Here is a 14,092-nt window from a genome sequence, read left to right on the forward strand (position 1 = left end):
AAACTAATTAGGGAAAGATAACCCCCGGACTATGTAAGCACGGGTCCAACCGCAAAAGCATTTGAGTGATAGTCATTCCCTGAATGAGAATGGCGCGGTAAAAGTAAGGTGGCGATGTCTTGTTCCGTTCTTCCCTTCACAAAACGTGGCAGTTGGCTCGGTCCCGACTTACTCAAGGAGTCAGATGAAATAGCCAAGCGACTGTCTTGGAATATATCTACCCTTCTCGTGTTGGTATCTTGCCAAATATAGTATCAGGCTTCCGAAATCTGAAAACCTTGCGATGGACATCATCCTAATGGAGGATTATTTGAGCCCTCTCAGATACTACCTTAGGGGGTTACTGCGAATTGAACGGATTTCAAAGTGTAAAGATGAATGCTTACTCGCTCTGTCAGTTTGTTTATCTACCTCTTTAGGTACCTGTGGACAATACCAGAAAAGCTATTAGAGTTTATGTGATAACCAAGGACAGACTCCAAATACCCAACAAGTATGACAGGGGGACTTTGGACGAAGGCCAATCATCAGAGCAAGTTATGAAGTGATGGAGGAATTCGGACATGATATAGAGGAGTTCCTAAGACCTACGCAAACATCAATTGACAGCCATGGAGGTTGGTCGGGCACTACCGTATGTTGAGGAAGCACTTCAACCTGAAGCGGGACACAGATGAGACAGTATACTTGTATGTAATATGTATAGTAACGAGTAGGACTGCGTAGCATGAAATAAACTTACACAGGCGAACTAGTCAAATTAATATTTATATTTCAAGTTACGTTTCGCTATAGACAGGAGTCTTATGATTATATACAACATGACTTTAAAAAAACCACTGATATACAGCAAAATTGCATACCCAAGATATGCCGCCCCCTTTCTCCTCGGACAACCATCAAGGGCGCATCAACCCTCTAAGGCCGCTGAACAGAAACGTGACCAAACTTAGAAGCGGTAACGCGAGCCCCCACGCCCGTCGCCCCGTGAGAAAACGATTTATCCTTAACGCTGATCATCGGGTACACAAAGTCGTCCACATACACGTCGATATGGTGGCCGATCGCCGTAACTCTGATTGCGTATTCCGTCTCGAGGGTAACCACGCACCCGGCTTCGCCCAGCGTCGTCCTTTTCTCGCCATGCACCTTTTCGAGAACGACTCTGCCCGCCCTCGTGATGGCCGCGTAGTACCCCTTGTACCCGTCCGAGCTCGTGGACAGGTGCCTGGCCCGGAACACGAGCCCGGCGTCGCCGAGCCCGTAGCTGATAGAAACCGTCGCCTCGAAAACCAGGTCCGCGAAATCCGTGTCCAGCATCGCCTTGGCCTCGGCCGTCGGGGCGACCGTGAGCCGCTCGTCGGCCACGGCCCAGCGCCCGTCGTACACCGTCCAGCCGTACATGTGGCCGTCGGCGAAGTTATCCCTGACGAGCATCTGCACGGGCTGGATGGTCCCGTCGCCGTTGAAGTACATGCGGTCGTACGCGAGGACGCGGTGGTTGCCGTCCGCCTCGCTCAGCGGCCGGCGGTGGTACACCATGTACCAGATGTCCGAGTCCGGGATGTGGATGACGCCGTGGTGTCCGCTTCCCTTCGCTACTGCGCTGTCCTGCTGCAGGATCTTGGCCACCCGCGTGAAGGGGCCCAGGGGAGAGTCCGACATGGCGTACGACACCGAGTAGTCGGGCCCCGTCCACGAGCCCTCCGACCACATGAAGTAGTACTTGCCGTTGCGCTTGATCATCTGCGAGCCCTCGACGTAGTCCTTCGGCGTGATCTCTTTGAACTGCGTCCCGTCGTCGAAGGTCCCGATGGAAACCATGTCGTCGTTGAGCTTCGCGACGTTGGCGCGCGAGTGCCCTCCGTAGTAGATGTACGCTTGTCCGTCGTCGTCGATGAAGACGTCCTGGTCGATCGGCTGCGCTCCGTTGTGGTATTCTCCGATCAGCGGGACCCCGATCGCGTCCACGTAGGGTCCCTCTGGTTTGTCCGAAACGGCTACTCCGATCCCGCCTACTATATTTTCGCCCTCCTGGATGTCATTAGCGCCGAAGTATAGGTAATATTTGCCGTTGCGGAAGATTGGCGCCGGTGCCCACACAGCTCTAGTAGCCCAACTGACGTCGGCAGTTGTTAAGATGTTAGGGTGTTTTGTCCAATGGACAAGGTCCGGGCTGGAAAAAGCATCGAGGTATGTTTGCTCGTCGTAGGAATACGAGGAAGTGGGAAAGACCCAATATAGACCATCATATATCTCAGTATCGGGATCAGCATACCAGCCATCCACGAAGGGGTTACCCGCTTCCGAGGTAGTATAGTCCGGGATAGGTTTATTCGCCACGGGTAACGTATTTGCTAAATTTGGCATTGCGAGAGCTGTGAATATACTCGCTGTAAATATGTTGGTATATGAGCCAGCTGTGGAATAAGCTAGCGAGAGAAGGGGTGCCATAATAGTAAGCTTGCCGCATTCCATATATAATACCTGTGAGGAGAACCGCGACCTTGAGGGTTATTAGATACTTCAGCGATTTGATCACATATAGAGAAGATACGTGAATTTTATTCTAGTGATATGAGGACATAGAAACATGTCAAGAAGTTTGGACTGGTAAGAAATAATGCAGGAAATATTTATGCCTTAAAAATGTAAATATTTACCTCTACGAAAGTTTAAGCAGAGCCTTGACCAAAGGTAGCCACGCCAAGCTTGTCGCAGCCACGCGGATATCCCCAGGTTGATAACTTTATATCTAGGGAGCCCGGGAGGGACCGGATTAGTTGAAATGTCATGAGACTCAACACGGGGCGGGGAGTTAAAGAGCACGGTTATCTAACCTTCCTAATGGGGAAAGACGCTATGGTGAAGCTGTGCTTCCCTCCAAACATGGCACGTTACTTTATCTTAACATTCAACTCGGTAGATTTGGAAGCGAGCCACTTGGGTATATTAAACCGGAAGAGCGAAAGGGAGATATATCATTGTTTTTCCGTAAATGTTTTCCTCTATTATAGCTACATAGACTTATCTATCCAACCTCTGGCACGGCTTATAATAGTAATGACCCCTTACTTCTTGAGGTTCCTCACCATAGTTTATATAGGTAGGTAAATTAGTTTGGGGAAACACCTGGTATGTCTTTCTGGCATGTCTAGAGGAATTGTTAGAGGCTATCATGTTTATATTTACTTTTTTCGGTCCACTAGGCACCTGGAGTTTAGCTCACCTTTCATACTTTGACTAACGGCCGCTATACAAGAAGCCAACTGACAATATAAGGTTAAGAATACTCTTCATCTCAGGTAGCCGTTCAATGATTGAGTTTAGCTACTACCTTCTAGGTGCTCTTCTAAAAAGCTTAGCAGTAAATATTTAACTTTCCTTAGAACTTCTAGAATTATAGAAGTACCTTGAGAAATCAAAGAACTGCTTAAATCTCCGAGGTCATCTCATCGAACAGAAACAAATAAAACTTAATCGTGTCTCCTGTCGGATTTGGCTTTGAATAGCAATCGATTTTATACAATTAAGAGCCAATGTCATAAGTAACATACGGGTTGGGAAGAGCATAAGATACCTCTTAATAGTTAAATCAAGCGCAACCACTGCAACTCCCCTTGTGCATGAGGCAATTGAGCAACATCGGGGTCTACGTTCCGCAGTTCCTAAAATGGAACGAGCTGTACCACGAAAGTGATCTCGCGTGTTTAATATCTCGCTATGTTCGACTCTTCATGTGTGTTTTTTACCACTTCTGAATGGCAAAGACAAAAAGTAGAAATATATCCAGTTAATATCGGTTCAACGAACAACGATGTCCATCGGGTAATAGACCGTCGCGTTTAACGATGGCGTTCCGGCCGCTTAAGACAACGATCTCTCGTCGGCGGGCCGCCGCGCTACTCCTTTCCTCCTGTTCCCTTGGCCTCCTGGTACTTTTCCTCCTGGACCGTCGCGCTCTACCAATCCCCAACCGGGACATCCCAACGTCGGGCTTTCCGCAGGATCATCACCCCACCCTTACGCCGGCGCAACTCTATACCAACAACAAGGACCAAGACCCTCTCGCCACCAGCACCGATCTCTCCGACCCGCGCGCGCCCTTCACCCCCTGGCCCCTCCGGCGCCTCTGCGCCGAGACCCCCACGTACGTCCCGGGCCTAACCTTCGTCTGCGACAACAACAGCGGCGGCCCGGGCAACATCCGCAACTACCTGCTGACCTGCCTCCGGTACGCCCTGGAGGCCGGCGCCTCCGCCCTCGTGCTCCCGCGCATCCAGACCCGCGCCCCGGGGAACCCGGCCAACCTGTTCGGCGGCGCGTACCGCGAATTCGCCTACATGTTCGACGAGCCGCATTTCCGCCGCGCGATGGCCGACGCCTGCCCCCGCGTCGCCGTGTACCCCTCCCTCGACGAGGTCCCCGGCGCGCGCGCCCAAGCGTCGCGGGAGGATAGGAAAGACGTCGAGCAGATCGTCGAGCGCGTCACGCCCAAGAACTTCGGGGGGAGTCGCGCCGGGTGCGACCAGCGGGACCCGAACCGGCATGTGGACCGGTTCGGGGGGGCGTTTAGGGAGTGGTTGCGGAGCACGGCGTTCGAGCGCGAGCGCGCGCGGGAGATATCGTCGTCGGCGTCCGGCAACGGCGTCGACAACAACAACCTGCGGCTAATACGGTTCTCGTGGGGCGTGTTGTGGGACTGGCCGGTGTACCGCGACGGGCCCGAGTTCGCAGCGACGTTCGGCGGGCTTCTCCGGATCCGGGAGGACATCCAGGAGGTAGCGGACGCGCTCGTCGCGTCGATGAGAGCGCTCGCGGGTTCGACGCGGGGCACGGAGACGGCAGCCGGCCGGTCGTTCCTCGGGGTGCACCTGCGCACGGAAGCGGACGCGCTGTCGCGGTGGCCGACGTACGAGAACCAGACCGGGGGCTACCTGCGCGAGGCCGCGAGGCGGGGGTACCGGGGGCGGGTCGCGTACATCGCGTCGGGGAACGAGACCGAGACGCGGAAGTTCGCCGCGGAGGCTAAGGCGAGTTTACAGCTGGATGTTAGGTCCAAGTACGACTTACTACTACTAAACAAACAAAACGAAAAGCTGGAGAGGAAGCTGAGGTCGTTCAGCTGGGACCAGCAGGCGCTGGTGGATTTCGTGGTTCTGCTGCGCTGCGACTATTTCGTAGGGGTAAGCCCGAGCAGTTTTAGCATTAATGTGGCGCTGAAGAGACATTTGCGGGAAGAGGGTCTATATACGCGGCCATGGAAAGTTGGAGGTCAAGGTGATGGAAGAAGCTGGCTCGTAGGACGCTATGATCGTTATTGGGAAGATTGGCTCTTCATGTTCGATGGTATGTGGCCTTAATCCATAAAGGCGAAAGCTGTATAATAGTATATCCATGTCTAAATTAAAATGGCATAAAACCGGGTTAGTAGAAAACTGATATAAGACAGGGCAACATTTCAATCTTTTCATTATAGGACATTCCTAATTCTCATCATCGTTACACGTTGTCATCACCGGTGTCTCGCCAAACATGGGTATCTCCAAGACTAAAGGAACTAGCAACGCTACCCAGCCCATCATTACTCCTCAGTGACGCCTCTCTGCGACTGCCGTTGCCGCTAGTGCTGCTTGTTCTAGAGTTAGCAGACGACTCTCCCAGCGGCGGTGGCGGATCTTGATACACCCAAGGTTGCTCCAAGGGGACCACGAGACTCGGATTTATGAACCTCATCCCCTTTTCCCTATCTTCGTCGATGGTGCTCATGCGTCTCGTTAATCGGGTTTGCCGTTGTACCTGGTACTGATCTCGACCGGAGCGGGTTTCCGAACCCGGATCAGAAGCACGCTTTATACTTCGAAGCGCGATGAATTTCGTAAGCGGTCTGTACCGCTCCCGGGCATAAAAGCTGTACCAAAAAGACAAAACAACCAAAGGTGCGATAAATGATGCAGCTACAAAAGCTGTCTGCAGCACCAAGAAGGCGATCATGATAAGTTGGAATGCAACCAGACCTATAACAATACGGCCGCAAATAATCGGCCATGCGCCACCGGTGGCATGTTGCGGTTGGTCCATCGAGTATAACAGTTGATACTTGTAAACAAAATATCCGAGCGAGAAGTAACAGACGCCCACTAACAGGACAATATGGGCACCAGGGAGGATGCTATATACTAAACAGAGGATGAAAACCAATAGAGCAGTAGGAAGGTAAAACCCATAGTTAAACAGGCCAGGTTGAACAAGCTCGGCAAAATCTCGCGGTGTCTTCGCTCCCATCCGATAAATAGTATACATCGCAATGCCCCCGAATTGTAGAAGCTTGAATGGGAACAGACCGAATCCCTGCAACATGATGAAGTTGAGGTAGAAGTTGTTTAGGTTCTGTATCGAGACAGCCAACTTCTTTGCGATGGTGCGCGTATCGGTAAGCGAATCTCCAATAATCTTCCAGAAGTCTGATAAAGCCGCACTACCCGAGACGGCGTAGACGACAAAGATGTTAAAGAAGATGAAGAAGAAATTCTTCGATATCACGGAGAGTTCAACATCGCCTTGAGAGACCATTCCTTGCTTGTTGGAAAGATAATCGTACAGGTACGGGACCAACACGTTAAGCAATGAAACCACGAGGGTAGGCAGACCAGTTCGTACGAAAGCTCTAGTAATATCATGCGCGTAAAGGGTATCAGCAAGAGATTTTGATACTTTCGAAATGCCGCAAAGGCTAAGTAGCTGAGCCAGTACTGCTACCGGGAACAGCCAGATAACAGAGAGGAAGGTGATGAAGATAGTGACGGTCCAGGACTTTAATTGACGCTTGTACCGTGGACTATAAGTGTTGCTCCAAATCACATCTGTAGGAGCCGGCGCGGGCTTCGACAGCAACTGGCCAGGTCTGGGGTCGATGGTGGCCTGTATAGCCATTTGACACGCCGCAATGGAATCCATTGTTACGAAGGCGTCATCTGTTGGCGGATATTCTTTCTTCCTCGCATTTCGAATCTGCTCGTCGAGACGACGTAGCTTCTCCTCGTAGTAGTCGAGAGCGTCGGTTTTACGACTTCGCATCCCAAGGAAACCATACCGAAGACGAATTTTAGGTCTCGCCCTTTCCGTCACAAGATTCCGTAGACTACCATTGGCGAGGAGACGTCCATCCTCTTGTGAATCTTCGTCTTCGTCGTTGTTTTGGCTGATCCTTTCCGGACCTAGGGGTTCCCGGTTATTGGCAGCTACTATTCGTGGTCTTCGAGCCAAGTAGACGCTCCATGCTTCTTCAAGCTTTCGTAAAAGTTCTTGCCGTTTGGCCATCAAGCCGTCTATTTCAGCCCAGTTCCGGCACAACGTAACACTTCGCACGTGCCCGATTTCCAAGTTCTCCACGAAATCCTTAATTTTCTCCTCCGATCTGATATCTTCGGGAATTCCAGTTAGGCGGAATGTTCGGTCCGTTATTGTCGACTGAGTACCCAAATAATCCTGCCTTATCTTGATGACTTTTATGGTCTCTGAATTCATGAAGTACATTGTGAGGAACGAGAACAGCCAGGTGAAAACTGGGGCCCATAGCAAGCTCCAGCTCTTATCCTCGGGTTCGGGCTCGGGCTTCGCTAGAATATTAACGGCGCCTGGACTAGAATTCCCGTCTCGAGGCACCAAATCCATATAAACAGAAGGATCTCCGAAAGTTTCATTAGGCGGCTGAGTTGAGCCTGTATTATACGTTTTGTGAATAGGCCAAAGAACAGCGACAGCGAAAAATAACATAGTTGTAAAAAGGCGGAGCGACATCTTGAAGAAGGATAAAAACTAGAACCATATAAGCAACTCATGATCAAACTCCCATGTTGATGTAGCACGTACCACGAAGGCATCTAAGCCCGCAGATGCCAGCACCTGTTCCTCTGTAATTCTATATAACGCAGGTATCCATCCGAAGAAGCTATCGGGAAGAGCAGGGGGCGCGATCTTGGGGTCATTTTGACGTTTTCGAGCGGCGTATAAAGTCTTCCACCGAGGTCTCAGAATCTGCTCGTGGTAATTAGCTTCGGAAGCTCAGGAAAGACTAACTACTGGCAACAACTTACACAAAAGGCGACAAAGGCGGAGAGACCTAGGGCGAGCGAAATGACAAGCTGAACGTAGATGTCCTTGCTGTCCGGTCCTGCAGCTTTCTCGCCCTCTTTCTCGTCGAGGCAGTAGAGGGACCGATCATCACCGTCACCATTATCCATGACCTGATGAGATAACAGCGCCAGAGAAAATGGATACGTTGAGCATTAGGTGAAGTACATGGGTAGTAGGGAATATTTAGGGGCTAAATTTTTGAAGAGGGAAAAAAGAAAAAAAAAATCAATAAATTGATGCAATCGGAAAACCCACGCGACAAGTCAAAAGCTATAGTGGGGCCGGGTGGTAGTGACGTGCCCGGTACGGTTAGGCTCCAATTTTGGGTGCAACCTGATGATTTGACAGCGGTAGGTATTGGTTCCTAGAAAGTTTCACCAACGCCTATAACAGGTACCGGCATAGCGGCTGAAGTAATTCATTAAGTATTGTACTTAAGGTACCTGTTAACATATTTCTATCTTCAACACACTTTCTTCCTGCCTTTTTTACAAGTAGATACAGGTAGGTAGGAGGTACCTAAAATAAAAATATAGCTATGTAAATCTTCATAAAATACTAAACCTTTCAATTTCATCATAGCTCTTATTAAGGAAACTAGAGGATTCCAGTGATCAGCATAGAGGTATACTTTTTTTACTCATCCATCCCTGAAGCGATCCACCAAACTTCATGCACCTCCCTCTCTCTTCGCATACTCGTCCTCAATGCGCTCTTCATAGAGCCTGTCATTTTCGCGCTGCTGCTCGTCAGACACATCCTGAATGTGATGGTCTGAATCCACACCGCTTCCGCCTATGCGCTGGTTCGGGGAGGAAACCATGCGCTGGGTCGAAGAGGAAATCAGACGACCCGATGCATCGTAGTCGCGACGTTCGTGCTGGGGGGGTTCTCCGTTGCGTTGGGATGCAATGTGAGTGGTCATGCCCGATGGGTCTCTTGCGGTATGCTGGGCGTAGCGGGACGCAGTAGTCTCCCCGTTGCGTGTGGTAGACGAGGAGAAGGAGATGGTAGAAGATCTGTAACTGTAGTTATTTGACGACATGGTGAAGTCGTTTGAATTCGATAGTTCTCTAATAGTATGCCAGTACGGTATGGGGTTTAGATTTAAGGAAAGTGTAAAATTCAGAAGAATATTAAGAAAAAAGAACATTCACTATTTAAAAATAGACATTTTTGTATAAGTCAACAGGTATGGAGATGTTAAACGTCATATGTGGCGGGCTATATACAAACAACGTGCATACGTCATACACCCTTGTTTGTTCTTTTGTTGCTCCTACCCCTAGAATTCTGAGACTATTCGTCATTTCTACGGCAGATGAAAACATAATAGCAGTTACATCCGTCTTATAATAGCAATCGAAAATGCAGGAACAGAACTCTGCTCTCTGAATAGTGTTAGATAAGGGACTTAGCATGTAAGTGTGTACTGAGGTACCTTATCCACATTGATACCTGATTTATCACACGTTCTCTTACTGCATATAAGTACTTACATAGTAGACATATTCCCCACGAAGGCATAAACACTATTCATGCCGCATGCATTAGGTCATCGCTAGGTAAATGTTGTTCAAGACTGTCGCTTTGTCGGTCTTAGTGGAGCCAATACTTAAGAGGTATGTTAGGTACAATACAATTACAGTGGAGTTATGATTCGACTCACCTTTGGGAGTTCTTACTATACACTTAAAATCTGTCTCCATTCCCACGTAATTGATAGAGAGAATACTTGGAAATTTGAAGTACATAGTTAAATACCTGATCCAATGTGAGCAGCTCATCTTCAATCAAACTTATAAGAAAAATAAATCAAAGAAAATCACATGTCAAAAGTCCTTGGGAGGTGCCTGAATCAGAATACTCGGTATTTAGACAACTAGGACTACCATGCTTCCGACTCAAGATTCGCAGCTAACTCGATAAGAAATGACGAATATCCAGGACCTATCGCAAGGAAGTATGACTTCTAGTTATCTCGTACAACATTTTTTGGACGGCCTCGCCGGGTCTTAATAGCTTTGAATAGACACATGGCTCTACAAGGTAGTAACTAACAGGCATCTAGTAGGCAGGCTAACAAGGAATATATGTCTGGAGACGATAGCCATTATGTATCTCATAGGTCTGTCTATATCTACTAAGTGGGCTCCCTGTATTACTTACCAACCTGGCCAAGAGTCTACACAAGGCGACTTTTAAGTACCTGTTATACTGTTGTAGCTCGACCTGTCAACCTGAATCAACATACTGCTGTATACGCTTCGATCCCGACATCTTCATATAGCAGCTGACCATCTTGATCCACGACACTTTACGTATTAGGTAGTAGCATCTACCTAGTAGCATCTACCTCTTGGGAAGACTCGAACACCAACTATGTCCCGTTATCTAACAACCGAACGTGCAGATAGGATCAATCTAATTGGCCCAAGTTAACTACCGGCATTGCATCTCCTTCGTGATCGTCAAATATCAAGATTAAAGAGCACAAGGAATCGTGTATTTCCGTCTGTCGTTGCTTATGCGTCGTGAATTCTGCCACTTTCCGTAATATTGATGTGTCTAAGCGTCTCCAAGGCGAGTCGACAGAATTAGTTAGTTCACGTATGCCTCATCAGTCACGATATGCTCATGATAGGTATGTCCTTCCGGATCTCCTATTACCCGCATAAAGACATCAGGACTAGGTAAGATGGATAAGTCATCAGTGGCGTGTTTATGTTAGTTGAGACAAGTTTAGCTTTCATATAGGACCAATAACCATATACATGTGGCTCTGGGCTAGAATGCCCGTTACCCAGAAACTTTCGGCATTGGAGATTTCCAGATTGCCATACTTGAATCTTGAAATTCCATATTGAAATCATCCTAGTCGTGGGCTAGGTATTCTTCAGCTGGCTTTCCATAATGAGACCTTTCCACCTTTCTGTGCTCCCAAGAATACGAATTATGTCTCCTGTACGGGTCGTACAGAGTCGTACATGGTGAACACTTGGCCCTATGAGGTAGTGTCAATAATATCGAAGAGGCAAAAAAGTGATCGCCGACTAAATATAGCTAAGAGGTAGGCATATCGATGATCTCGCCAATGACCTTATCCTAACCGCCTGGACGTTAGCTTAGAAAACTACGAGTTTGTTCCGTAGGACAAGTCCATGGTTCATAGAATACACAGCTTCTCTTCTTCTATTATATCTCATTGGACCGACACGTTTTCTATCAGCGCTGTAATACCTGCAGAGACGTGAGACTATCGAGTATCTACATTCCTAATCCGTAAAGCATTAATGACTTGGATGACATCTACTGGGAATCGAGCTGCGCGATATACAGGAGGAATTGTTACTTTAGGCATGCTTCAGGTATTTTATCTTGAGTCCTTTTAGTACCCTGGCTAGCTAAGGTTAATAGTACTATAATCGACTTGTGCTATTCTATTGGAAAGGCGACAGTTACACATTTTCAACAATTGGATATAACCCCTGAATGGTGTCATATGAGAGCAAGCCCTGTGGCCTATCTGCCCTAGATACTATGACGCCAACAGTGACTATGAGGTAGAAATAGACAGCCCCAAATTGCAACCTAGCCACAAGCACAATCAAGATTAGATTCCGATTGCGAACCCATATTGATCCGACTTGAGTCAATATCGTCGTCTTGATGCTATTTGTGCTCCGATGCTTTGCTCCGATGTGACCGTCACGCAAGTACAAGCTTAATAATTCCGATTAGATCCGTGAGACATGTCGTAGAATAGAATGGCTCTCATAGGTATTCACGTGGACTAGCTTCGCTCGTGGGATTTCGCCCTCAAATCGACTCCATACAGTGAATTCTACACTTCTAGAACTAAGGTGATTCACGAAGTCTCGGCCGTTCCCTTGAGCTGGGAATGGCTGTTGGGTAATGGTTATTGGTACAACTAAGTCACTGTTGAAGTCTCAGGAAAACATACTGATTTGAGGCCAAAATACCTAGCATAGTGAATAGTTATTACACGGGTATTTTCTTGGAGTGTTTATGGTGCTACAGATGATGCTGTGAAATCAATGAAGATTCCGAAAGTTTCCTGGCCGTTCAGTCTATAAAAGAATCAATGAAGACGACATAGTTTGCCTATCATAATTCCTGATCAGCTACTTCAGCAATCCTTATTCAGGCCTCATAACTTCTATTACTACTCCGCTATCTTCTACCTTTTCTATTCAAAACTATACTTCGTCTTGTCGACCTAGAAAGGAGTCAATATGAAGACCTTTCACTTCCTCCTCGCGGCTTTGGTGCCTCTTGCCCTAGCAAAGGCGCCTCTCATGCATAGAGATATTGCAGATGGTATCGATGACAACTATATTGTAGTTATGAAAAGCGCTACGCCGAAGACGTTCCAAGCACATTATCAACGGATCCATTATACCTCTTCTCAGCGGACCAAAGGCGCCAAAAAGGGGGTTGTAAAAACCTACCAAGTTCCTGGCTTTAACGGCTACCACGTCGAATGTGACGACGCGACTCTTGATAGCATTCGCAACGACCCCCTGGTGAGTTATTTATGTTCCCCGGGCAAAACTTCTCTAACGGGTGTAAGGTTTCATATGTTGCTCGAGACGGCCGGGTGACAGCTCAAGCAGCTATCTCTCGTAACGTCCCTAGATCTGACCCCAAGCCTGATACCTGGGGCCTGGGCCGTATTTCCCATCGGGATCCCGGGGTTGGTGCTTACATAGACGACGCTGCTGGCACAACTGAGCCCCCGACGTACGCCTATATATTGGACACCGGTATTCGTGTGACGCATCAGGTAGGTGGACTTCAACCAAACATTTGGTGTTAATTACTAACTAGAGACAGGAATTTGGAGGACGTGCCACATTTGGCAAGAATTTCATCAACGGAGCTCAGGTTAGAGACACCAATCACAGCCAAATACTCATAATGTTTGCTTATGTTTTCAACAGAATGTCGATGATAACGGGCACGGTACCCATACCGCTGCAACCGTCGGCGGCAACACAGTTGGTGTAAACAATAGCACTATGCTCATTGGAGTAAAGGTCCTAGACAAAGATTCGTCTGGAAGCTGGTCTGGAATCATTGCTGGAGTTGATTGGGGTGAGTCTTTATAAGGGGATGCCGATGATGGGTATAATCTAACCTCGATTAGCCGTAAACGATGCTCAAACAAAAGGAAACATTGACCGGTCTGTTATCAACATGTCAATCGGCGGTCCCAGATTCCAGGCTCTAGACGATGTTGTTAAAAATGCCGTCGCAACTGGCATGACCGTAGTAGTGGCGGCTAGCAACTACGGCGTCGACGCATGCACGTACAGTCCGGCAGCAGTTCCAGAGGCGCTTACAGTAGCGGCCATTGACCAGAACGATAATCGACCAGACTGGTCAAACTGGGGTAGCTGTGTGGACATCTTCGCTCCAGGAAGCGACATTTATTCAGCTTGGATTGACAGCGATACGTCCTACTACAGCATGAGCGGAACCAGTATGGCATGCCCTCACGTCGCCGGGCTTGTAACGTATCTGATGTCCCGAGAGTCAATTTCTGGCGTAGAAAAGGTCACCAGTCGGCTGATCGACCTCGGAACACGAGATAAGGTGCAGAATACGAACGGAAGTCCCAACTTGATTGCATTCAATGGCAATGAAGCTGAACTATAGAAGAGTTTATTAGCAAACACCTATTGGATGTTACTGGCGGGATCCCGGAAAATTGCTCTTTAGACTTTGGTAGACTTGACGGATTGGATAGGGTATTTTAAGAGGATACATATCAGGCATATAGACTAATTTCATATATTTCATCTTAATCGAGATTTGAAGAAATTGATGTTGTAATGACGAAGTTTTGAAGTTTTAACTTGCGTGGGGGCTACAGTGCTACACTACCTGGTACTTAGGTGAGGTAGGTACCTACCTGGTACTGTACTTCTGG

General features: G+C 48.2%; 5 protein-coding genes across 5 annotated transcripts; 2 read left to right on the forward strand and 3 right to left on the reverse strand.

The window, feature by feature from the left end:
• Positions 1-755: 755 nt before the first annotated feature.
• Positions 756-2,769, reverse strand: F4812DRAFT_421310 (glycoside hydrolase family 43 protein). The gene is made up of 2 exons (XM_047933536.1): positions 2,664-2,769; positions 756-2,506 (listed from the first exon to the last, which is right to left on the reverse strand). The coding sequence occupies exon 2, from the start codon at positions 2,476-2,478 to the stop codon at positions 919-921; it is 1,560 nt and encodes a 519-aa protein (XP_047792364.1). The 5' UTR covers positions 2,479-2,506; positions 2,664-2,769; the 3' UTR covers positions 756-918.
• A 713-nt stretch (positions 2,770-3,482) lies between these two features.
• Positions 3,483-5,432, forward strand: F4812DRAFT_311015 (uncharacterized protein). Its single transcript, XM_047931346.1, has one exon. The coding sequence runs from the start codon at positions 3,852-3,854 to the stop codon at positions 5,361-5,363; it is 1,512 nt and encodes a 503-aa protein (XP_047792365.1). The 5' UTR covers positions 3,483-3,851; the 3' UTR covers positions 5,364-5,432.
• Positions 5,268-8,371, reverse strand: F4812DRAFT_311006 (DUF221-domain-containing protein). The gene is made up of 3 exons (XM_047931345.1): positions 8,097-8,371; positions 7,873-8,037; positions 5,268-7,818 (listed from the first exon to the last, which is right to left on the reverse strand). The coding sequence occupies exons 1-3, from the start codon at positions 8,241-8,243 to the stop codon at positions 5,503-5,505; spliced, it is 2,628 nt and encodes an 875-aa protein (XP_047792366.1). The 5' UTR covers positions 8,244-8,371; the 3' UTR covers positions 5,268-5,502.
• Positions 8,372-8,462: 91 nt separating this feature from the next.
• Positions 8,463-9,371, reverse strand: F4812DRAFT_421313 (uncharacterized protein). The gene has a single exon (XM_047933537.1). The coding sequence runs from the start codon at positions 9,287-9,289 to the stop codon at positions 8,807-8,809; it is 483 nt and encodes a 160-aa protein (XP_047792367.1). The 5' UTR covers positions 9,290-9,371; the 3' UTR covers positions 8,463-8,806.
• Positions 9,372-12,392: 3,021 nt separating this feature from the next.
• Positions 12,393-13,818, forward strand: F4812DRAFT_457450 (subtilisin-like protein; the record flags this gene model as incomplete). The annotated part of the gene is made up of 5 exons (XM_047937171.1): positions 12,393-12,683; positions 12,731-12,943; positions 12,994-13,044; positions 13,101-13,254; positions 13,307-13,818. 5 exons carry the CDS (start codon positions 12,393-12,395, stop codon positions 13,816-13,818), a joined length of 1,221 nt encoding a protein of 406 aa, XP_047792368.1.
• Between the last annotated feature and the right edge of the window lie 274 nt (positions 13,819-14,092).

The sequence above is a fragment of the Daldinia caldariorum genome (genome assembly GCF_022478825.1).
Source record: "Daldinia caldariorum strain CBS 122874 unplaced genomic scaffold F4812scaffold_4, whole genome shotgun sequence".
Classification (NCBI taxonomy): Eukaryota; Fungi; Ascomycota; class Sordariomycetes; order Xylariales; family Hypoxylaceae; genus Daldinia; species Daldinia caldariorum.